We start from the raw sequence: 26,521 nt of genomic DNA, 5'->3' as shown, positions 1-26,521 counted from the left end.
TTTGAGTGAATTAACCCTTTGATATACAGTATGTCTCTGTTAATATACAGTAGTTGCTGAAGCTCCACCTAGTGGTCTTTTCACTGACATCTCTAATCTCTCTCTCACTGTGATATATTTGTGTAATACATATTAAAAGTTGATAAACAAGATATTCAAAAATTGATTTTTTTTTTTTACCATACCAAATAAACATAAATCTTTAAATGATTTGGCCTCATTCTTGACCTGGAAAAAAGAACAACACAACACCATCATTCAGCTGTGATCATACATCTTTAGTCTGTTAGTCTCAATAATTTCAAGATCAAATATACCCATGAACAGTTTTCCTTTGTAAAGTTTTCTGCATGAAATCATGAAATCTAATATAAAAAGTGATAAAAAACCTCTTTAGCATGTGGTGTATTCAGGTTGCTTTCACACACAATAATAACAGATCTATACACAATTCACTGGCAATTAAATTATTATTATTATTATTTTAGTAAAACAAAATCACTTCATATTGCTTCTTGATTACAATTCAGCAGACACTTTTATCGAGAATATACAAGAGACACTACCAGGTTATTTACAAGAAAATGGCGGCATACCGTTATGGACGTGGGTGTTGCCATTAAAAACACTGTTCTGAGAAGGTTCGGAATACAACACTGAGTGTGAAATGAGAAGACGAGAAAAAGACATGAGCAGCGCTGTCACACAAATAAATGTGTGAACATTAGATCTTGTTTGATTTAGTTCTGATTTTGGTCCAGTGGTTTTCTGCTCCTTACAACCATAATGAAACTCCACAGAGCAACTAACCCAGCAACATTATGCATCAGTCACTGACTTAGACTTAGACTTAGAAAACTTTAATGTCCTCAGAGAGGCAATTTGTTGTACAGTACAGACATATTGACACATAATCCACAACATAAACATTATCCACATGCACAATATCATAAATAAATAAAACTACTTCACATTACTTCACATATATTCTCCAGTCATACCCCTCCCCACACCTTATTTGATTGGGTTATTGCCATGGGAATGAATGAGTTTTTTGCTCGGTTGGTTCTAACCTTGGGGTATCTATATCTACGACCTGAAGGGAGAGGCTTAAACTCCACTGAAAGTGGATGGGTTTTATTCATGCAAACCTTGTCTGCCTTCTGTGCCAATCTCGTCAGGTATAGTTGGTACAGGTCTACCTGTTGTTTACTAATGATTTTTCCACAGGTTTTAACAATCTTCCCCAATTTGTTCCTGTGGGTGATTTTTGAATGTCCATACCAGCATACTATGCAGTAGGAGAGAATACTCTCAATAAAAGACTTATAAAAAAGAGTCAACATTTTATTATCAACATTAAAATAATTAAGCTTTCTAAGAAAATACAAACGTTGTTGACCCTTTTTAAAAACGGCATCAGCACACTGATCCCAGGATAATTTACTGTCAATCATAAGACCAAGATACTTGTACTCCGTCACCATCTCTATCTCCTCTCCTTTTATTAGAGTCGGAGTGGGTGAGGGAGCCCCATGTCTAAAATCAAAAACCAACTCTTTGGTCTTAGATGCATTCAAATGCAACTGGGAGGCTTCACACCAGTCAACAAATTCATGCAACACTGGACCATGTTCAGTTTCATCTCGCTTCAATAAACTAATCACAGCAGTATCATCTGCGAATTTAATTATATAACGTCCAGGGTAACTACTGCGACAACAGTCAGTGTACAATATATATAATAGTGGTGACAAGACGCTACCTTGTGGTGTCCCAAATAACGTGGTGGACCCCAGATAATGTATTCCCCACCCTTACTCTTTGTGGCCGTCCACTCAGGAAGTCCAAGATCCATTTAATTAGTGTTGAATTTAGCTGGAAGTTGTCTCTAAGTCTGTTTCCTAAAATTTGTGGGTGGATTGTATTGAATGCTGAGGAAAAGTCTGCAAATAAAATGCGAGCATGTGTTTTACAACCCTCCAGGTGTGTATACAAATAATTTAAAAGCACTACAATGGCATCGTCCGTCCCCCTCCCAAATCTGTAGGCAAATTGTAGAGGGTCAAGAGCATGTCTACAGGAATTCATGATGTGTGTTTTAATGATCTGCTCAAATGATTTAACTACAAGAGAGGTGAGGGCGATGGGCCTATAATCCTTGGATGAGGATGGATGGGAGACTTTGGGGAGGGGGGTCACAACTGCTGTCTTCCAAAGCAGTGGAACCACCTGGGTGTCTACTGAGCGTTGGAAGAGGGAACAGAAAATTTCAAACAGATAATTTGTAGTTTATAGATCAGGCTACTCTATTTAACACATCATATGAGGAGACAAATGAATTCTGAATTAATGTGATTATTTTCTGCAGTATTACTATTTTAAATATGACTCAACTTGCCTTTTGTGCTGTATATGCGTTTATTGTGAATTTTACTGTGTGATTAATTTAGACAAAAGGTAAAAATGTAGGGGTTTATGATCCAGCAACATGTTTTCTTCTAATCTATCAGCGATAATACATTTTGAGCTTCAGATTTAGTCATTTTTACTCAGATTAATGGGCCTATCTCTCCTAAAGACCCCGCTGGAGCGCCAACTAGTGACTAAACTAAGAAACAACAGTGTAGAATCCTTTTGAATAATCTGTAGGCCCTATTTATGTCATTCACCCCTGCTGGTGGATGTTGTAACTTCAGTATCTGGAAGCAAATTCTCCTTCAAAATGTCCTTTCAAACATATCCATAATCCGTCTGTTTTTAATAAATATGATTTGCAAGCTGCATATACACATTTTAAGAAAATATTATTTTACATTAAAGTCTTCATATTAAATCTTTTACCAGTCAGTGACAGATAATTTTTTCTCATTAAACATCCTGTGGGCAGTTGTGGCCAAATGGTTAGAGATTTGGACTTGTAACCTACAATGAGCATCGCTCTCTTACACTCTTATTACTCACAACTGAGGTGTCCTTGGTCAAGACACCGAACCCCCAATCGCTTCTTGGGTGCCGCGACGAAAATGGCTCCCTACTGGTCCGGGTGTGTGTTCATGGTGTGTGTGTGTGTGCACTTGGATGGGTGATGCAGAGCATGGGACATCATACTTGGCTACACATCACTTTCACTTTCTTCCAACTACTAGATGGAGCTAGATATCTCTAGATCATGGGGCCAATGCTGCTCCTGTAGGGCTGCCTTCCTGCAGACTCCAGTTCAACCTGCTCCAACACACTCACTGTTGCTGTTATATCTTTAACACCTTGATTTGCTGATTCAAGTGTGTTTGATTAGGGTTTGAGCTAAACTCTGGATCGTTGCACTCGAGGAGCAGGAGTTATAAACCTCCGATCCAGATGGAGAGACGTCTGAATTATTATGGTGGAGTAATCAGACATTTTATAGAACTAAGTCAGTGAATAATTAAGTTTTTACTGTTTTATCTGAACATATTTAGTCAGATGGTTGTTTAAAGTGGAAACATGTACTGTACTTTTTGTGCATCAGTTATTGAATATATCAGTGGTTCTCAACTCTTTCAGTCTGTAGGATGCATGATGCATCTCCTTATACTCTTGTCTGCAGCAGCCACGAAACACTTACAATTTTAATTCAACTAAACACATATTAAATTATACAATGCTGGAACATCAATTCTGCTGGTTGGTAGAAGGTTAGCACTTTCATCGGAAACAACCAGTCCTTTTATTGTAGAAGTTAGTGCAGCACCTGGACACATGATGAAATGTGTAGTAATGACCCTAAAATGGATTATGTGTGAACGGTTTATTTTTCAGTGCATTAACAAACTCTTTTCAAACTTTTTCTTTTATCTGTCCAAAATAGTGGCAGCAATTGCAATGAAAAGAAACAAAAGTTGTTACTGCCTTTGTGTGGAAAAACTGATTGTGCTGATTAGCCATTTTGTTGAACTAAGCTAGCAAATAGTTAGATTTGATCTGCCTTGGTTTCTTCTGTAAGTTTATAGAGCAGCACCTCCAGTTCACTCCTCCTGCGATGTCTGACTCAATTTCGACTTCTTAGACAAGCAGTGGCTTCATGTTATTTCCTTTATTTCCTGGGGAAAAAAAAAGAAGAAGAAATTCTTCTAATAAGAAAAAAATGATGTAGACTTGTATTGAGCTGAGCAGGGAGACCCTGGTGTGCTGCTGGACTGAGATGGGCTGCCACAATATAGACCATGGTGGCCTTCTGCTGGTGTGACATCATCTGGGATGGTCTCCAGAGTGTTTGAGTGCATATTTCCACTATCCACTAAGTTGTCTACCAACAGGTTTGCCGGGCTGACTCAATCGACGGCTGCCACGTCACTGAGGTTTTTTTTTTTTTTTTTAAAGAGTAGGCTATATTTCTGAAAAAAAGTACTTTTAATAACTACTAATACTGCATTGGAGAAAACCTACTAAAACCCAGGCCAGGATATTGTCATTTAAAAGCGAAGTTGCAGCCCTCAAATGATGTTGATGTTGTCATGTTGTGTTATGGCCTGATGCCCCACCATCCACCTAGCCTATCTACTAATCGCAAAGTCAGTATGTTTCGGCATCCGGGTTGCCAGCTCTGCTCAAGTTACTACAGCTGCAGCTACAAACTTGTCAGATAAAAAATGTCTAACGTTACGAAACCTAAAAGACCTCGTTATGCATCCGAAATACGTCATGACAAAGTCCGAAATAAAACAAGGATTTGTATAGGAGATGCCTTTGAAAGATGGAGACGGCTGAAAACGGAGAAGAATTTGAAGACAGATGCCGACATTGCTAATTTTATCCTGGACAGGTAAGATTCATCTATGTTTGGCTAACTTGTACTTAATGTAAATGGACATTTCAAATATTCATGACAGTAAGTTTAAAAATACAGCTGGTCACTTTTGTAAGACTGAAAATACTGGTTGAGGCCCTGGTCTGAGACAAAGGGCTAATTACCATTTGACCTCCCCCATACGACCTCACTTCCGCAAACTACTAAGAACTCACACAAGAATATGGTTTAATGTGAATGTTTATCATTGACTGTTATGTTTTTGGTGTCATTTGAAATGTCTCAAAGTGAGTGGTACAGATATCTCATATCCAGATAGATAAAATATAAGGGAATAAGGTTTAGAGAAGCTTAGAGAAAACTGGTTTAGAGATAAGGCCAGATAGGCCAGCCTCCCTGTCATTGAATAGAAGCCATTTGAGGGTGGTCTCGCCCATCCCCCATGTCACCTGGTCAGAGGATAAAGGAAGGTGTGCTCTGACTCTCGGGGCTCCTCTTCTCTGGTGGACGCAGACTGGTTAGGTGGTCTCTCTCTCTCTCTCTCTCTCTCTCTCTCTCTCTCTCTCTCTCTCTCTCTCTCAGGTACAAGCTGGGTAAGATTCTTTGGTGTAACCATTGTATAATCATGTTTTAGATATTTGAATTGATTGAGGAATTGATCTCTAAAATCTGAAATAATAAATTGTTATGTGATTATTCTAACTGATTTTGACATTGTTCATTTAATGGTTAAAAAGGAATAGTCAAACATTCGCTCACTTTTAGTGAGGCACAGATATTATTAAAACCTTTCATTTATGGAGTCAGATGAATTAACGAGTAAATACATATGATAAATGTATTGTAAATTTAACCAACCAATACTTTGAATGAGTGAGGACAGAACACGTGATACCTTCCCCGTGTATTGGCGAACCGGCAATTGGGCCAATATAACGGGCCTTACACTTTCACTTATCGCTTTTCACTAGCGTCAGCTAAATGAATAGCTGTATCTTTGATATCTGTCACACATATGACTTAGGTTTGTGCTTGTACTACTTGCGTTAATGACAGATACCTACTGTTACAAGTTAGACTAACAGTGTTATATATTCTTATATTTCCTAGATATATATACGAGAGGCAGGAGTAAACGTAAACCAGTGCTTGCCGTTTATTTCAACACTCGAAATCTACGGTGTTGACGTAGAATAATCACGTAACATAGGAGGGTATAAGGAAACACAGAAAGGTCAATTTGCATTTCGTAAATACACAACATATTCCTCCCTCCTAAATTTGTAGTAGAAAAAAAACATTACTTCAACAGGAACATTTTCTCTTAGCTTCAGATGCATACAATATCCAGAAGGATCTCTCTCTTTTTTTTTTTTACGAACTAGGGAAAGAGGGTAGACTACCTCTATTCCCGGACATAACCCTGGGGATTATTCTGCCCCATTGTTGTGGGCTTGTCACTAACTAGAGTGTCAGTCTATTTGGAGGTCGACGTTCTCTTTTAGGATATGGCCGAATGGTAGGTACATTCACAGTCACAGTCTCTTTCGCAGGGGTTTAGTTTGACAAGGGCACTGACTGACTTGTACCTGGAACAGTCTCTTTCGCCTGACTTGGTAGAGTCTCAGTCTGTGCATTCTCGAGGGTTGGTGTGGAAGAATTCTCAGACAGATCATGGTATTCTGAAGCAATTTCCAGGTAAGGATCTATCGTCACCTGTTCTCCCGAGTTGTCACATGAATTTGCAGCTAATAACTGGTCTACATGCCTTTTCCAGATGAGATGACCATCAGCCAGCTCAACCGTGTAAGACACTGGTCCTGTTTGTGCAATCACTACTGCTGGTAGCCATTTGACACCTTTCCCATAGTTACGAGCTAGCACTTTTTCTCCAGGTCTGAAACAACGATGTTTTGCTTTTATACGCCGTTCCATCTGAAGGTGTTGTTGCGCTTGAACCGTCTGTTTTGTTTTCAGGGGTTTCAACAAATCCAGACGTGTGCGAAGTTGTCTTTTGAACATAGCGGCGGCAGGAGACACTTTGGTGATGGCATGTGGGGTGTTTCTGTAAGAAAGTAGAAAAGTGTTCAGGCGTTGATTCAGTGATCCTTTACCCTGTGTCGACTTAAGAGCTTGCTTCATTGTCTGGACAAACCGCTCAGCAAGAACGTTAGTGGACGGGTGATACGGTGCTGATCGAATGTGTTGAATCCCGTTGGCCTTCATAAAAGCCTCGAACTCCTCCGAGACCAGCTGAGGCCCATTGTCACTGACAAGTTGTTGTGGCAAGCCAAACCGACCAAAAATTGAACGAAGGGCTTCCACAGTTTTCATTGATGACGTGCATTTCATTACCTCAACCTCTGGCCATTTGCTGTGGGCATCAAGAAGAACTAAAAACATATGGTCTTCCAATGGTCCTGCAAAATCAATATGGACTCTCACCCACGGTTCCTCGGGCCATTGCCAGGGGTGTAACGGGGCTGGTTGAGGGCTATTTCTCAGCTTTTGACATGCACTGCACATTTTTGCTTTTTCTTCAATCTCAGAGTCCACACCTGGCCACCAAAGGTAGCTACGGGCAATCTCCTTCATCCGAACAACTCCACAGTGTCCAGAATGAAGTTCCTCCAGTACTCGTTGTCTCAATGGTGGTGGAATAATGACCCTTGAGCCCCACAGTAGACATCCAGATTCAACTGTAAGCTCATCTCTCCTGATCACATAAGGCCTTAGGAGTGGAGACATTTCTCCCACATCCCCTCTGAGCACAAGGTCCAAAACCTTGGACATCACTGGGTCAGTACGTGTGTGCTTTTTTACCTGAGCTGCCGTTACAGGGGAATTGTCTACCTCTTTGAAGTAGAAAATTTCTGCCTTTGCTGGTTCTGGATGTGTAGTGGGCAATGGCAGTCGGGAGAGCCCGTCAGCATTAGCATGATGTTCCGATCTTCTGTACTTGATATCATACTGATGCGCAGACAGAAGAAGGGCCCAACACTGCATTCTTGCGGCAGCAAGTGAAGGAATACCTGAATGTGGGCCAAAGATGGAGGTGAGAGGTCTGTGATCAGTTAGGAGTGTAAATCTTCTACCAAACAAGAATTGATGAAATTTCTTCACCCCAAAGACAATAGCAAGTGCCTCACGTTCAATTTGGGCATAGTTACATTCTGCCTTGCTCAAAGTTCGTGATGCAAAAGCGATGGGTTTTTCCTCACCCGATGGCATGATGTGTGACACCACCGCCCCGACGCCATAGGGCGATGCATCACATGCCAGCTGCACTGGCAGAGCGGGGTTGAAATGAGTGAGAGCTTCAGACTGGGCTAAGGCTGTTTTCACCTCATTAAAAGATTCTTCACATGGTTTAGTCCCACTTTTTGGATTTGTTCAGTAGCTCGTGCAACAGTTTCAGCCTGTTAGCTAAATTTGGCACAAATTTCGCATAAGTCAACAACCCCAAAAAAGATCGAAGCTGACTGACTTTTTGTGGAGATGGCGCTTCCACTATTGCCTTCACTTTCGAGGGTGCCTTACGAAGTCCCGAACTATCAATCACGTGCCCCAAATACTCAAAAGAAGGGCAGAAAAACTCACACTTGTCCTTCCTGACTCTCAGTCCAAAACTTTGCAGTCTCTGCAAGGTGGCTTCTAGGTTACTCAAGTGTTCTGCCTCATCCTTTCCGGTGATAAGCAAATCATCAAGGTAACACTGCACCCCGGTCAGCCCACTGAGAATCTGGTCCATTGCTCTTTGGAACAGTGCCGGCGCTGAGGTAATTCCAAAAGGAAGCCACTGATATTGGTACATCCCCTTATGAGTCACAATGGTAAGAAGTTCCCACGTGCTTCTGCAAGTATGCCTGGCACAAGTCAATCTTACTGAACCGTTGGCCCCCAGCGAGACCAGAAAAAAGATCCTCAATACGAGGCAGGGGATACTGCTCTGGGGTCAGAACCGGATTCACAGTCACCTTAAAATCTTCACATAGTCGAAGGGACCCGTCTTTTTTATGACGGGCACAATTGGCGTGGCCCACTCACTCGTGTGTACTGGTCGCAGAACTCCAGCCTTTACTAGTCTCTCTAATTCAGCTTCAACCTTGGGTTTAATTGCGTAGGCCAACAGTCTGGCTTTTAAACACTTTGGTTGACTGTTTGGTTTTACCGTCAGTTTCACTGCAATGTCCTTCATACTTCCTAGTTCGTCACTGAACACATCCGAATATTTATTTAGAATCCCTTGGAGTTTTGAGTTTTCACTGACCAGATGGACCTCTTGCCAATCCAACTTAATCCTCTCCAGCCAAGTCCTTCCTAGCAAAGCTGGGTGATTGCCTTCAATAATGTACAGTGGAAGTTTCTTTTTTTTGCATATTTAGTTTAACTGTCACCTCAATTAACCCTTTAATAGGAACAATCTCACCTGTATAGGTCTTCAGGGTAATGTTTGATGGCTGAGGTGTGAGATGTGGCAACTTTTCATTGAATGTTGTCACTGACACCAGTGATACCGCAGCTCCTGTGTCCACCTGCATCCGTACTGGTTTCCCATCTAGAAGAGGAGTCACCCAATAGCCCTGCTCATCTCCTGAAACAGATAAAACACACAAGGCATCCTCTTCCTCAGATCCAGAATCACTCTGTGTGTGCCGGGCATTTTCCATTTGGTTCACATGCTTTTGTTTAAATTTCTAGTAACTTTTCTTTTTAGGTCCAGCATTTTTGCTTGGTTGTGTCTTTTTGTTTTTGCAGGCACGTTCAATGTGGCCTTTCTTGCCACAATTTCTACAGTTCATGTCCTTGCACCAACAATCTTCAGGCTGGTGGCCCACTTTTCCACAGCGGTAACATGGTTTATCTGAGTTTGACTTGTTCTTTGAATCAGCATACACTTTGTGCACATGGGTGGATGCACTTAGTTGTTGTGCCTCTTTTGCGGCCATTTCCATTGACGTGCTTATCTCTATGGCCTTCTGTAAAGTTAAGTTACTTTCAGTTAGCAGTCGTTTTTGTATAGCCTCACTTCGAAGACCACAGACAAGCCTATCACGTATGGTGTTACTCAATGATTGGCCAAACTCACAATGTTCGGGCAATCGTTTCAACACAGCCACGAATTGTGAGATGGATTCACCATCTTGCTGATTTCTTTTATGTAAGCGAAATCTCTCTGCGATAATCAGTGGTTTGGGTGAATAGTGATCCTTGAGTAAGCCCACTATTTCCTCATATGATTTGTCGCCTGGTTTCTGTGGCTGAGTTAGGCCTAAACTGCACAGCAGATTAAACGTTTTCACACCCATGACACTTAGAAATGTTGGCACAATTGTTTCATCTTTTATTTCGTTTGCCAGCACAAAGTAGTCAAAACGTTTATTTATTTATTTGTTGTTTATTTGAATAGGGACAGATACAAAATAAACATAGATGATTACATAAAGAACAATCTGATGCATGTATCACAGTGTTTATAGCCATGGCTAATTCGCAACACCTTCGGTCGGTGTAAGCACTCTACTGCTCTACTGATTCATCAAACGGTCCAATACAACCAATTAATCCAGCCATGTTTTTTTTTTTTTTTTACTCCCCTCTTGTTTCAGTTCGTCAGCTGTTGTGATTCCTTCCCTTTTTTTCCTGATCCGCGTTGCGTCATCAATTTCTTTTTCCTGTCTTTCACTCTATTTCCTTCCAGCGAAGACAACTCGTTCTGTTCCGACTGTCGCGGCTGTTTTCGGATTCACGTGCATCCACTCACTCTCCCTCGTGGAGAATGGCGCGGTCGGGGTGTGGAATCTGCGTCACGAACATCTTTAGCCTTGAAACTTCGACTAACGTTCACAATAACAAAACTTAACGTGGTACGAAAGGTCCTCGTCGCCAAATATGTTATATATTCTTATATTTCCTAGATGTATATACGAGAGGCAGGAGTAAACGTAAACCAGTGCTTGCCGTTTATTTCAACACTCGAAATCTACGGTGTTGACGTAGAATAATCACGTAACATAGGAGGGCATAAGGAAACACAGAAAGGTCAATTTGCATTTCGTAAATACACAACAAACAGCTACTGTTCTAACAATGTACTGTCACACACGAGCATACATCTTTACGATTATATTTGGCTAAGCGCCATTAGTAAATTTTTGCGATACATAATTACTTCTTAAAACATCTCTCATGAAGCATAAACATAATTAACAGGAAAAAAAACTTACTGTGTAAGTTAGGACTCGTCACTTGCCATTGGAAGCTCCTTGTAGCAGCCTACGTTCCTGCTGGATCCTGCAGCCTATCTGGCAACCTCGAGTCAGGGGGAGGGGGAGGGGATACACCGCTCTACAGTAATTTGAAAGTAATTGCAGTACCAGTTTTTGCCACAATCTTATGGTTCCTTTAAGCAAAATTATCTTGCATACTCTTATGTACTTAAAGTATCAAGAGTAAAACTAGAGGTATGTAATCTGCAAGGGGGGGGGGGGGGGGGGGACTCCTTGTCAGAGTTTTTATGATAGTTTTGCATTTATATTATGCTAGTACTGCATTTTACTTATTAATATTTTTAAGGTTGTTACATTATATACTTTTGTGTAGTTTAAAGGGAGGGTGAAATGCTATTTCATGCATACTGAGTTTTTTACACTGTTAAAGAGTTGGATTCCCATGCTAAACATGGACAAAGTTTCAAAAATTAAATTGTACGTTTGAAGGAGTATTTCTGTGCCAAAAATTGTCCTTCCGGTTTGTCACAAATTTCGGAAAGTTTTTTTCGAGTATGGGTCTGTGTCACGTAAGATGGGGCGTAATTTTCTTATATGGGTCCTAAGGGCACTTCTGCCGGAAGACCACGTGCGCACTCGTAGAGCAGAGAGAGAAGAGTGCGAAAGCAGTAACGTTACCTCATCAAAGCGCTCTGCTCTGCTCACCAAAGAAGTGTGTTTTTGGTTGCCAGGGCAAGACAACCCTGCACAGATTCCTAAAGAACCCAGCGCTAAGGGACCAGTAGATGGAGTTTGTTTTTTCAGAGACTGTTTGTTTTTGTGCAAGACTGTTTGTTCCCTGCATTTCGACAATGATTGTTTTATAAACAAAGCCCAGATCGACGGATTTGCAGATCGTCTAATGCTTAAGGATCGAGCAGTCACAATGATAAAAGTTTGCGGTCGCAGGCGGTGAGTAAGAAACTGCTTCAAATGTCTCTGTGTGTTGTTAGCTCGGTTAACACTGCTTTAGCGCACGGCCTGCCTCCAGACGCTTGTTTTTTTACGGAAAGACTCGGTACAGCCTATCTAGCTTTTATAAATATAATAAAACTAAAGACTTTTTGGAGATATGAAGGATGCAATACTACTCTATAGGTACTCAAGATTAACAGGAGATTGAGTGAAAATGAGCATTTCACCCCCCAGTTCAGAAAACTGTTACTGCGGCGATGTAACTTGCCTCCAAATTAAAATTAAGATGGATAAGTTGTATAGAGCAATAATCTTCATTAACATGCTCTTTTAACAGATGTAAAAGGACAGGATGGATTTCTTCAGGTGAGTGAAATTCTTTATTGTCAGAATACACAAATTAATATCTTTACATGAACGTTTATTTAAATGACTTACAAATAGGCATAATACTAATTCACAATAGTGCAATAAGGCGGTTTTATCAGGCAAATACTTAAGAATGAATACAAAGGCATTTCAGATCACATTTACAAATTGACATTCAGATTTGATGACAAAAACATGAGCATAAATATAAACCTGAGCATTAACCCAATACTGGTGTTAAAGGTATAGTTCACACAATAATTAAATTCTGTCATCATTTACAACATAACAGGCTGCTGTCACTTAAACCATGCTGGACAACACTATGGAACTTTTCCTCTTCGGTCGACCTACAGGTTGGAAGCGGAATTGTCCATTACCGCTTTCATAAATAAACACGCCCACTGTTTATCCAGCACCGGCTTTGGAATGAACAATGTCCACAGACAAGGTTGAGTATGATGCATGATTTTATGAAAGTATGATGTATTGCGACATCGGAAATGAAGAAAAACAAAATAATGACTATTGTAACGCTTGCCGTAAAGCAAGTCAAATTTGTAATTTTTTTGTGTCTCATTCGAATTACAGAAACGCGACCTGGTTTGGCAATCTTACATAGTGTGGTTATAGCAGATACAGTGCTATGCATAAGTTTAGACACCCATGCCAAAGTTGACTAAAAAGAGGAATTAAAAATCATCTTTTGGAAATTGAACTTAATGCCTTAATTAAATGCCTTAATGGTTTTATTTCAGTTAGCCTAATAGCTGCTTTGATTTGCATTGAGAGATGATCTTATGGAAAGTACTCCATGCCAATCTCTAGGTATGGTGAAGGCTATGTGATGATGTGGGGCTATTTTAATTCCAGAGGCCAAGGGAACTTTATCAGGATGCATAGTATCCTGGATCCATGAAGTAACTGGCCTTTAAAAATAAAAATCTGCCTGCCTCTATGGGAATTTAACATAGGGGTGTCCAGACTTATGCACCCTGTATTTTAAGGAAGAACATTTATTTATTTACAATACATTATTCATTCACAAAGAAAATTGGTGTCCTTAAAGGTTGGATTTTTCCTAATTTTTTAAATTAAGGCACTAAGTTCAATTTCCAAAAGATGATTTTTTATTCCTCTTTTTAGTCAACTTTAGCATGGGTGTCTAAACTTATGCATAGCACTGTAAATGACCGCAAAGCGGAGGCATAAGTGCCTTTCACCCTGTTATGACTTGATGAACCACTGAAACGATTTTGGAAACATTATTTTAAGGTAAAAAATGTTACATAGTGTTGCTTTAAAGACCTAGAACATTTTTGGGCCACCTGACTCGTCTGTACTCTTCTTCGTTTTTCTAACCCATTATAGCAGTCAGCATCAAGTGCCATATATCATTTTAAATAGGAGAACTTGAACTTTCATTCAAGCTCATTCAAATTCCCAATTTTACATTTATTTTGTCTAAATTTATTACATTTTATTAATTATTAAGGAAAACATAGAAAGTTATAACATATATAGAAAGTTATACTTGGATATTCTAGATGTCAAGATGAAATTATGTCGACATTTAACGATCCCTAAGCAAGGTTTGCTTTTATTACAATATTATTATAATTATAGGCACTTTTCAGTGAAATTTCAGTTATTTACTGACAATGTAGATGTGCCCAAAAAAGCTCAGAAAGTAAAGTAAATGGACATTGTTATATAATAATAATAATAATAATAATAATAATAATAATAATAATAATAATAATAATAATAATAATAATAATAATAATATATATGGTGTAAACACTTGTGAAAACTGTCTTGTGCAACAAGTATAAAATATTTTCACAAACTATATAACTATTATTTAAATTTAGAAACGAAACTCTTGGCTGCGCCAGTTATCTCCATTGGACGCAATTCCACTGGTTCATTGTGTAGCGACTCGTTTGAAAACATACATTTCAGTGCCTCATTCGATGTGTAAAGCAGTTGTATAATTGTTTTTGATTTTTGTTATGCTGTGTCAAAGAGTGCAGTTAAAACGTCCAAATAAAGATTCTAACTGGTGGTGCATAAGACCAAATCCTATGTTTCTTGGGTGAGTAGATGATAGTTAAAACCAATCTGGGGACGGGGGTGAGACTAAGCATCAACAATTGTTCATATTTGGCTCAGAGAAACAAACCGCACGTGATTCTTCGACAAATCAATGCTGATCAAAACTTGATGACGCAATCATGTTAACTACTCTTCAACGAATCTCCTTTACAATACTTTTATAAAACATACAGATTAGCAGTTCAAAAGTTAAAACATTTAAGAACAATAGTTATTTAACGCCACATTTGGCTGTTTATGTATTTAAGGGTGTCAGATTAACTGTAAAATTTGCAGTCCAACTGTGCCTCATTTCAGTCCTCATAATTAGCAGTTGAGTGAACAATGACCCAGCGCTGAGGGAGAACCTTTCTTAATTTTACTACCTGTCATGATTCCTGTCTGTGTTCCCCTGTCTTTTTCCATGTTTGGTAGTTCCCAGTCATGTTTAATGTTTAACTAGTCTCCTCAGGTGTTTTAGATTGGCCACACCCCCTTGTTATCTTGTTCAGCTTGTTTTCCTGTGTATTTCAGCCCTGTGTCTTGTTCACTCTTTATGAGTTCATGATGTTGTATGTAGGTTGTCCTGTTCCCTAGTCTGTGTCTGTCAAGTAGTCTCGCGTAGCCAGACCTTCAGACTGATGGCTGAAGGTCTGGAATTCATAGCAGCTTTCTTTGGCCAAGGCCCGCCCATAAGGCCGTTTGACCGACATGTCAAACAACCAATTACAGTTCGTTTCGTTCAGCGTCACGTTTCGGGGCGTGGAAATGTCCCCACAACAACAGACTGGCGTGCAACAAGTCAGTCTCCACTAAGTGCCTCAAACAAAACTCCTGGACATCTCTTAAAGAGTCTATGCCGTGAACCTCGCATACTTTTGAGAATCCTACGTTTAGCTGATCTTGATAAATGCTCATTGTCACTCATGTAAACACAACAGTTTTTCTTCCGCAATCACACGTCTGCGCTTTGTTTCCCGGCTGACCGAAAATAAACGCGACACTCGGGCCCCCCGGAAATCCGATAAAATTCAACCAATCAGATGACGACTTCGACATTCCTGAAGTGTTTCCAGTTAAGTGTACCATATGCATCAGACGTTTAGCCAACGTTCCGTGGGCGTGACGTCTGAGGCTGAGACTATCTGTCAAGTAATAAAAGATTTCTGCTGCACGTGGATCCTGTTTCCTCCTATGTCTCAACCGCATCGTTACACTGCCACTTTGTCCGAGTATATATAGTAAGAATACGATGGGGGTTACAGTGTTAACCAATAAGAGTACATACCTTCCATCATATAGGAATATGATACATTGAAGTCCATATATGGTCAGTTTCTGGCTAGCTTCCCACTAGTACATCTGCAGCTAAGAGGACCTTAGTCTGTATTATAATAGGGAACAATAGGAGACCATTACCCATCCTAACCTAGAGGTCCACATAATGAAGAACAGATGTGTCCCTCAAGCTCAAAAGTGAAATGCCTATGGCTAGTGTCTTCTGATCAAACTGGACTCGTGGCCTGCTGCATATTCACTCCAACAGGAACCTCTCCATTTATCGGTACAATTGCTGAATTATTCAATCGGTTTCCTCTAGAATCTGAAATACAAAGTATATCTGTAGTCGGATATCAAAACTTATGACATCTCATTCTCACACCAAGTAACATGACTTTAATAGACTTGGAATTTAGTGCATATGGACTTCCTGGTCCTTTTTGGAGACTGACACTAAACGGAAGAAAATACTTTCATTATTTGGAAAAAAAGTAGAAAGAAGATACTTCCGCAGAATAAATAAAGTTAAGTTTATTACAACATAAGAGCAAGTAAACGATGACAAAATTTTTATTTTTCAAAGAAATGGCTGAAGTCACTTTTAACTGATAAAAAAGGTCAAATTGGAAGAGTTGATTTACTCACCACTGACAGTAACACTGAATGATTCCCAGCAAATGTTCTTTCCACTGCAGATGTTTAGATGATAAACTCCAGTGTCGCTGGTTCTGGTGTCTTTGATGGTGAGAGATCCAGTTTGATGGTGCAGCTCCAGTCTGCCTCTGAATCTCACATCATCACTGTATGAAGTCTTACTGATGTCTCCATTCATTCCGGCTGAGAGAATTTTATCTTCAAATCTCCACTCCACTTTCTCATCACTTTCTATGTTCAAATCAGTGATTAAAACTAAACATTCTGCCGCCATCACTGACACTGTCTTGGGACCGGACTCACCTGGAGAACAAACAGAGTTACTTGTACAGACACTGATATTAAATTGTCAGGTTCAATTGATATGGCCTAAATTTACTGCATTTAATAAATATAGTATTATACACGTGAACAATATTAAATGAGATGTTATAAAGACATCCTGATGTTTCCAAAATTATATTGGCGTAATTGGTTTCTGGACCCCGATCTGAAAACACATGTTCTGTACAATCCAAATTCAGAAAATTAACTTGATGTGCATATGCAAACTGCCGCTCGTTCACTGAAACTTTTTGCAAATGGAAATACGCGTGACGTTCTCACATTTACAGATAATGATACAACCGTAAAATGTAAGTTATGTGCTGAGGAAATATGTATGAAACATTAAACAGATGCACACATCTATCAAAGCAACTGACGGGAAAAGGCGAAGACGTGTTGAAGTATTAGTTTGTTTGAAATGCTTGATATAAAGCATTCTTAGCTTGCCTTGTATCGTGTATTTTCATCTCACTCCATGTCCTCCTGTATTTTTCTGATACCTTTTGTCTATAGAAATACGTTAATTTACTACTGTAAAGTGACGTCTTTTGTGAATGATTTCTGTTCACTGTATGCAGACCTGATTAACGGATAATCGGTTCATTCAGTTGTTTTTGCAGAGCTTTTAATTTTTTTATTTAATTTGGTGCAAGGAGGGGACATACATTTAGCTAATTTATTTAGCATTTATGTATTGCAATAATAATAGTACTAATAAAACTTTCTTAAAAGGAAATCGAAAGACTCACAAGAATTGAAAACTCTGAATTTCCTGTACGAGGTCCTCTTGCTGCTGATGATCTGTAGATTATAAGGTCCAGATGTGATGTTACTGATGGTCAGAGATCCAGTGTTCTTGTTCAGCCTCAGTTTGTCTCTGAATCTCTCGTCTGCATCAGCATATGTCGTCTCTCCGGTCTCTCCGATCAGTTGAGCGATGAGATTGTCTTGATCTCCAAACATCCACAGGATCAGATCATCTCTCTGTACTTCAGTATCAGGGTATAGAGTCACATTCTTTCCCCTCATCCCTATTGTCTTCAACACTGTCACATTTGTGACAGCAGCACAAAGAACAAGAGAAATATAGAGAAAAAGTTTCCATTATATAAGTTCCTGTACATGTGAACATCAGAGTTTGACAGTACTTCACAAAGATTATTCAGATAGGGATTTAAAATCAGCTTGAAAATTAACCTTACATATTTACTTATATAATTTACTTATGGAGGTAAGGCAGCAACAGAACTGTTTATTTGACAATTCAGTTTAGTGGGAGATTTTGAAGCTTGAATCTTAGGGTGTGTGTTCACACTTGGCAGGATTTGGTTCAAATTAACAAATCAAATTAAAAAGAAAGACTTGAGAGACTCACCTCTGACAGTAACATTGCATCTCTTGATTTTGGTCAATTTACTGCTGATGATCCTCAGAGTATAAACTCCTGCATGTTCAGTTGTGATGTTTCTGATGGTCAGTGATCCAGTCTTCTCGAGCTCCAGTCTGTCTCTGAATCTCTCATCAGCAACATCAGTCGTGGAAATCTTTCCAATCCCTGCTTTGATTTCAGCTATGCAAGTGTTTTCATCTCCAAACAGCCACAGCAACTCATCTTTTCTCTGGATTACAGCATTAAACTCCAGAGTGACAGACTCTCCCTCCTTGGCTGACACTTTCTTCACTTTATTTCATGGTAGCAAATAGAAACAAAGAAATTAGGAGATTATGTGACATGTGAGTCAGTAAAGCTTCATTGAGGATGCGTGTGTGTACTGGTAGAACAAACTACAAAAATATATATTTTTAACAAATACAACATATACACTGATGAGCCAAACCATAAATGACAAGTCACTGGTGAAGCAAATATCTTTGATGATCTCCTAACAAGGCCACATATTAAGGTCTGGGTAGATTAGATGTTAAGCAAACTATCATTTCTCATAATCAACGTGTTGATGCATGAGAAACGGGCAGCAATAAAGATCTGAGCGACTTTGACAAGGGCCTTATTGTTACTGGGTATTTCTGAAACGGCCAGCAGTGGTGAGAATTTTCCAAGAGCGTCCAAGGAGGGACAAACCATAAACTGACGACAGGATGTTGTGCGTCAGGGGATCATACCACTTGAGCCTCTGGTGAATAAAAGCAGTAGCCTGACTGCTATGGTCAAAGCAAACTTGAGAAAAAGAAAGCATTAAGCCATGGTTTAACTGCACTATAGGCAGAGTCCTAGTTTACCTTACATGTGCACTTTGTAATTTTATTTTGTATCGCCTCTTTTGATCCCTTAGAAAGGGCTGTTGAAGGGGCCGTTTGTGTGACAAAGTTTTTCCTTTTATTGATGGACAGTGGTACATTGTGTGAGAAATGATTTGCTCCAAGTAAGAATGTTAGTGTGAAATTGAACACTACAGTATATGCCAAAGTTGTTTTCAATAAAAAAAAACATTTGCAGAAAGTGGGCTGATCCACTTTTCCATGTTGATAAGAGAATTAAAATGAGAAAAAATTAAAAAAAGAAATGTATTTGAAATATATTTTCAGAATATATTTTTGGAATATATGCAAATATTTGAAATTGGCCCAATAAATATATTTTAGTTAAATATATGTAAATATATTTTGAAATGTAAAAAGTCAACATTTTCACAAACAAACAACACATTTTTAATTAATTTTTTTAGATAGACCACTTCAGCCATGGATGTGGGCATGGGAGAGCAGTGCTCTACTTCACCCACCCACATTTTTCCTACTGGTCAGGGATCGAACCGGCCAAAGCCCTAACCAGTAGGCCACGGCTGCCCCTTTGCTGACTTTATTGGCCGAAAATGACAATTTTATGTAGTAAACAACCCACAGAATGCAGAGTTTTTTCCCTATTTTTACAGAATTGAATACAGTTATTTAATAGTGTGTGTATGCAGTGTTAGACACTGAGTTCTATCTATTGTTTAAGTGTACTTCACAGTTGGAGTGTCACTGTTATACTTGCATCATAAATATTGTGCATGTTTTCAATATTTAAATGACTTCAGGAAAGATGTCAATAAAACAACAATAAATCTAATAATTGCACTTAGTGTTAGGTACGTGCCACCTAATATGGCCTAACAGTCCTAGGAAAGCAACTATCTGTTATTTTACATTGCAGTCATTTAAATGTAAGTACAGTATTTATACTAGCTGTGTGTCATAAAACAGTAGTGAAATATGGAAGCCTACTGTTGTGTATTGGGGAAAAGGTAGAGAAATTACTATGATCAAAATACATTTTCGACCATTCTTTAGCAAGCTAAACATTTTGACCATATATTTTGTCATATATTTTACATTACATGTTATAAATGTAAATATATTTCACACTCATATATTTTTGTTATATTTCAGAATATATTTCAAAATGATAAATATAAGTGGACAACGTCAATGTATTTGGAATATATGCCACATATATTTTTGACACTTTAAAATATATTTACATACATTTCTTTTGTGTATGGGACTGTTTATACAGTACAGTAATGAAAAGTTATTAGTGTTTGCCATGTGGTTGATATCCAGTGTTGTTAGCTGAGCAGAAATAAACAATCATGTTTCTCCTGGTCCCCTCAAAGTTGCATTGGATTTTCTCATCAATGTAAAGATTGAGAGGTCCATCTATCAGTTTTCCATGTTTGTAGAGTTAGCATCTGGAGTAAGTATATAGGCTATAATCTGTGTTTATACACAGCTTTTTTTTTTTTTTTTTAAATGGTGGGTACTAGTGTTTCGTGTGCGTTCGGCTAATCAGCGTACACCAACGTCAATGATAGTTCCAATTGTGCTGGTTTAGACCCTACCCTGAAGTAGGAGCTAAATCTGTTCCTCCAGCTAAGTTCCTAAAATCGCTCCTATTTCCTATGGTGCGAACACGCCAAAAACCAGGAACTCCCCACAATAGAAAAGATTCCTCTGGTGCGAAAGCCCCTTATTTTGACACCTGTCCACCGTCAAAAGCACTTACAATGGGCATGTGAAAGTCGGAACTGGACCTTGTCAAACAGGTCAGGGCTGAGTTTCCCGATAACGTTGTCTCTTAGCGAGCTACGAAGACTCTTAAGGTATAACTTAACTGAAGGTATACCATTTCTAGGCGTGTTCCCCAAACTATACCTTAGGAAGCCGCTTAAGATATAGGCTACCTTCTAACGTGCGACGTTACCCGGCGCTGTCCGTGGCGATGGTGTTGAATTTGTTGATATCGACGGCTCGAGAATCATTATTCTCTCGTGCAGGGGCTGTTTATGTGAGAAAGTGGTGTTCTTTATAAAAAAAGCACTTTAGAAATAGTTGCAATTGCATTTACTATGACTCATGGGATATTATAAAACATAATCCAAACTATAATAGCCTATAATAGCATTGCCTACATATTTTAAAATTGTATCATATATTGCTGCCATAATAACCATTTAAATTTTTTATGTGCTTTCTTCTCTTTCCCATTTTTGTTCGCTGAGGTGGAGCTGCTATGAAATATTGTTCTTGTAAATACTTTCAAGCATTTCAGTAATAAAAGTGTACGTCACGTATGGTGCTCGGCAGTGATCAAAAAGGATTTAAACCGTGAATTTTGAATCTCTTCTTGAAAACGCAGAGATGTGGATTCAGACGGCAGTTAAATCACCACACGACCTGTTTGTCAAAAAACAGAAGGTACTAATTTGGCCAGGGATTTTTACGTGGGTTGGGTCAGAAAAAACACTGATATTATGGATTCGGACGGCACTAAAATAACCGACTTACCCCTGTAAATGTTTTAAATACTGTACGAGCCCATGAGAAACAATATTAGCGTCCGAATAGGACTTAACTGACAGTAGCCTTTGCTTTCACTGGCCTTTAAAAGCGCTCTTTAAATAAAATAAATTTATACAATTTTATTATATATAATAATATAATTAAAATTCTAAAAACAATCAGTGTAATGACATTTTTATTCTTTGCAAGAAAACACTTGAATAAGCCTAACTGAACACTGTCTGGGATTATTAAACTTCTGAATTATATTCGTATAGACCTGCAACAGTGATAAGGTGAAGCTAAGAGTGGTCCAGACCAACCTTCCGAAAGTATGACTTACAGAAGGTATACTTAACTAAGAACGTTTCGGGAAACACGTATTAACGATAAGGTACAGCTTAAGGTGTAACTTAAGAACGACGTAGCGTTAAGAAGGTTTCGGGAAACCCAGCCCAGAGCTGTTTTGGCAGCACATGGAGGGCCAGCATTTCATAAAGATGATCATTTTGGCTCATTTTTTATGATTAATGGGCCAGTAATTTCCTGTACTGCATCAATTCATCATTCTGTACACCATAACTTTTAATAATTGAGGAAAATACAAAAGGAATGACACATTACAGTAACTCAATGTGCACTTTAACTATTAAAATTCAGTTTTGTTCATTTCAATGAAACACACAAAGATAAATAAACTAAGTAAACAACTACTCACAATTTATGGCAACTTTGAATCTCTTGTTTGTGGCTCCTCTTTTGCTGCTGATCTGTAGCTTGTAAAGTCCAGAGTGTTCAGTTCTCGTGCTGTTGATGGTCAGAGATCCAGTCCTCTTGTCCAGCTTCAGTCTGTCTTTGAATCTCCCATCAGTACCTTCATGTGTTTCTCTGGTCTTTCCAGTCATTTGAGCAATGCGACTGTCTTCATCTCCAAACATCCACACTATCAGATCGTCTTTCTGTATTTCAGTATCAGGGTATAAAGTGATCGGTTCTCCCTCCACCACTGATATATATGCAACTTAAAATTTGTGACACATAGAAAGAGAAAAATACAAAGAAAATGTTTCTATTAGATCAAGTTTGCCAAGTGTAACCAGCTAGTCTATTTGAAGTCAAATATAGTTCAAAAAAATATATGCTCGAAAACATTACCCCCCACATCTTGCCCAGTCCCTTCAATAAAGGTTTACATAAACCGACTCGTTCTTAAATCTAAATCGTAAATCTCCCTAACTGTCTGTAACCATTCTGCAAGTGTTGTGGCATTTTCTACTTATTAGCATCTAGGAGTATTCATAAAAGATTCTTTTATCACTCCGTATTAAAACTGTCTTAACTCCCAAAAGTGATATTAAGGAGTCTCTGAACAAACTAACTCGAAAAATGTTATTCATGAGCAAAAATACAGTTCAATAAGGATCTAGAATGGGACCATGGAAAAAGATATGAGAATGTGTAGCCATTTGTTTTCTAAATTTTTTGTGAGAAGTTCAAATGTGCGTATAAATACGAATAGTGTATGCAATTACTTGTGAATAAGACCCAATGTAAGTACTGTAACTTGTAGTTAGTACAAGTTCTACTCCTTCAACCGCTAGAGAGACACAAGTTACATAAGACCTGTCCAAAATACACACATTTGCAGTCTTAGCCATTTGAGAGCATGTGCACGCGACAGGAAGTAAGTGTGAAAGACTCTCCCATGTCTTAAAATTGCCAAAGAGCAGTGCCCTAAACACACACTAAACCCACACACAGGCTAAGCGCATCCCATTATGCATCATGTTCGTGAACTCGCATGCTGAGGAAAACATTCCACTGCAAGTTAAATTAATTAGATAATACATATAATTTGGTAGTAAAACAAAGTTTTTCACATTTTATTGGTGCAAAGATGGTATGTCTATATTTATACAATATTTGCAATTGCTTTTTATCAATTAATTGGAAGCACCACAATTACTAAACTGTGTCGTCTGTCACTTAAGTTTATTTTTATCATAAGTAGGGGAGAGCGGGGCACAAAGTAACGCTTTTTGACTTTCTCAGTTTGTGTAAATCTACTTTTGGTTCAGAGTATTTATTTTTTCCCACATTAATTTCCCACATGTCTACTACAATTATGTGTTTTTGTTTTATTAATACAGTATATACTTTTTTCTTGATATACCCCGAAAGAATGGAAGTGAAATGTGACAACATGCCCCATAGGTGGGGTACATTGTAACATGTGCAGGGGCACATTGTAACATGACCATATGACCGCTTAAAATGTTATCTGATCGAATAAAAAAAATATACAAAACAAACTAAAATATTTTCTAAATAAAATACAATTAAAAAACTTTTTCATATAAAATAATGCCAATTTTTTAAATATAAACTCACTTTTGAGTTTTGACTACGGACACATGAAAACACAGCTATACAACATAGTTCAAAACAAATAAATAATTAGTAATTTCTGAACATTGACTCTCAGTCTTTATTCACCTTTTTCTCAAGTTTTCTCAATAAAGTTAATAAAAGTATAGAATATAATATCATATTTCCAATAGGGGCTCATTGTGACGCAGTGTTACAACATGCCCCCGCCTGCACAACTGGGATTTAAACCCGGCTAGTGTCTTCTGCTAGTTAGCGAAGCATTAAATAACTATCTCAACTGTTAAATAACATTTTAGAGATTAAAATAATATCAGATTTGTCTTATTTTAAATAAACAAAAAATAGAGATAAAAAATTAACTTAAGTAAGAAATTTACTTTTGCTATGGTTTAATAAAATGTCTATGGATATCTTCCAAAAAAAAAAAAATTTTGGCGGATTTTTTTCTCTATATAGTGTTGATATGGCAACTAGTAAATACACAAAGTTTCGTCATCCATGCATGTGCAAAAGTATTTAAAACAAGTGTGTTACAACTAGCCCCGCGTTAGGTTGTGCCCCGCGCTCCCCTAAATATTTTTACAACACTATACTGTAAGTGTGTCCCATCGGGTAATCAAAAGTTGTATGCACACATGCAGTCTTTACGCCTACTTGAACACTTGGGCCAAATCCATGAAATATGTCATGCAAGTAGACAAGTGGTCAAGTGCAAAGACTACAAGTTTGGTTATTTGGACAGGCCCATAGTGTGTCTCAGGACTGCCTTCCATTCATCAGAGCTGTGCCTCTCCTCATCCAAACAGATGTGAAGAAAACAGATGTGCTATACACAAATCAACTCAACAGGTGGAAAACTCAATCTGGCAATTATATATCACGGTAATATATCAAGCTTAAGGCGAGACACGGCAGGCAAAAACATGCAGTGGTCAGTTTTGAGATTTTGGGCTAGTTTACTCCTTCAATATGTGTTCTTTCAAGCTGCTATTAAGTAAACGTTGAAAATATACATTAAAGCAGGGGTGGGCAAACTTTTTGGCTCAAGGGCCACACTGGGTTTTAAAATTTGACAGAGGGCCGGCCCAGTAGCAGATTATGAAACACAATCTCATTAAATTGCGTATCTTTATACCACAAATTTAATTTCTCGTGCCATTTATACGCCAAAAATATATTTTTTTGCGTGCATATGCTGCGTACTGTAAACCCTTTGGTTAGGATTAGGGGTGGAGAGTGCGTGCCTATTACACGCCATTAAAGGGATAGTTCGCCCAAAAATGAAAATTCTGTCATTTACTCACCCTCAAGTTGTTTCAAACCTGTATGAATTTCTTTTTTCTGCTGAACACAAAAGAAGATATTTTGAAAAATGTCGGTAACCAAACAGTTGATGGACCCCATTGACTTCCATAGTAGGAAAAAAAAATACTATGGAAGTCAATGGAGTCCATCAACTGTTTGGTTTACCCGAGATTTTTCAAAATATCTTCTTTTGTGTTCAGCAGAAAAAAAGAAATTCATACAGGTTTGAAACAACTTGAGGGTGAGTAAATGATGACCGAATTTTCATTTTTGGGCGAACTATCCCTTTAAGTGCGTATCATATGCACGCGAAAACTGCGTTTCATAAGAACTACAAATACAATTCGTGGTATTCGCACTTTTTATGAGATCGGGCTGGGTAAACACATTTACGTTGTGGCAACGTCTGCGCGAAATTCAACAACTTAGAGACGACATTCTGACAATACATTTTTTTTATGCTAGATATCCCCCATTTAGCATGTTATGTTTTGAGGTTAATTTTTAAAAAACGAAAATTTGGAAAAAAACGAAATAAACGAATATACAAATTTATTTTAAGTATAATAAAATAAAACATAAAAAGCAAATGCAGATCAGAACATTTAATGAACAAAACCGGGTTCTGTACATGGCAGACGTCAGGGGAGCGTAGTCGAAAGCCGGGCGATAAAGGTTTTGTAAACGGAATCAGTCAGGAGGATACATCCACAAATCCAGAGTAGCAAAACTAAATAGCAGAAAAATCAAAGGAAAAACTTAACGTGTGCAAGCGGTTACCAAACATTTTTTTCTCTGTGAGTTTTCAAAAAAAGGAAAAAACATTAACGTGCACCAAGTCTATGCGCTTAAGTTGCTGTCTGTTTGGTTTCCATGGTGACGCGTCTAGCTTGTTACGTGACACACCGCAGCCACAACAGCGCTGAATGAATGATGATCTGCTTTTATGTCATTTTTCCTTTTTTTACATTTGTTAGCTATGGCATGAAATATCTGATATTCCGATTGTCAAATATATGCAACGCAATTTATATATAACGCAAAGTATTGCAAGAAAAAGGCTAAATTAATGCGATCTTAAGACAATTTTTTAAATACTCGACGGGCCGGATTAAACAGCCTAACGGGCCGTATGTGGCCCGCGGGCCGTAGTTTGCCCACCCCTGCATTAAAGGGATAGTTCATTTTGAAATAAAATTTTGGTATGTTTTAGCTTACCTCAAGGGCATCCAAGATGTAGGCTAGGTGTCTTTTTTTCCGCAGTAGTTTCAATTTTGATATTTGTAGGTCAAACCGTTCTTGTCTGTCAGTCATATAATGCAGGTCTATGGTCACCACC

At 38.4% G+C, this 26,521-nt stretch overlaps 3 protein-coding genes across 4 annotated transcripts in view; 2 read left to right on the top strand and 1 right to left on the bottom strand.

The window, feature by feature from the left end:
- The window catches only part of LOC311085752 (uncharacterized protein), a 333,708-nt gene that overhangs the window by 252,388 nt on the left and 54,799 nt on the right, over positions 1–26,521 (top strand). The window lies entirely within an intron of this gene.
- Positions 1–26,521, top strand: part of LOC311085787 (uncharacterized protein) — a 219,676-nt gene that overhangs the window by 154,839 nt on the left and 38,316 nt on the right. The gene's annotated exons all lie outside the window — the stretch shown is intronic.
- LOC311085740 (uncharacterized protein) overlaps positions 1–26,521 on the bottom strand; it is a 294,139-nt gene that overhangs the window by 244,984 nt on the left and 22,634 nt on the right. The window contains exons 9-13 of one of the 2 annotated variants that reach the window (XM_084118338.1): positions 22,205–22,507; positions 18,077–18,382; positions 17,451–17,747; positions 16,366–16,677; positions 12,343–16,042 (exon numbers count right to left, since the gene is read on the bottom strand). The exons of the other annotated variant lie outside the window; for it this stretch is intronic. Of the exons in view, the coding sequence (XP_083974464.1) occupies positions 15,945–16,042; positions 16,366–16,677; positions 17,451–17,747; positions 18,077–18,382; positions 22,205–22,507 (1,316 nt within the window). The 3' untranslated portion in view covers positions 12,343–15,944. Of the gene's footprint in view, positions 1–12,342; positions 16,043–16,365; positions 16,678–17,450; positions 17,748–18,076; positions 18,383–22,204; positions 22,508–26,521 lie in introns of those variants that run through there. 2 annotated transcript variants of the gene reach the window in all.

Source organism: Abramis brama, assembly GCF_963993115.1.
Source record: "Abramis brama genome assembly, chromosome: 6".
Lineage (NCBI taxonomy): Eukaryota > Metazoa > Chordata > Actinopteri > Cypriniformes > Leuciscidae > Abramis > Abramis brama.
This window is presented reverse-complemented; position numbering and strand designations above follow the sequence as displayed.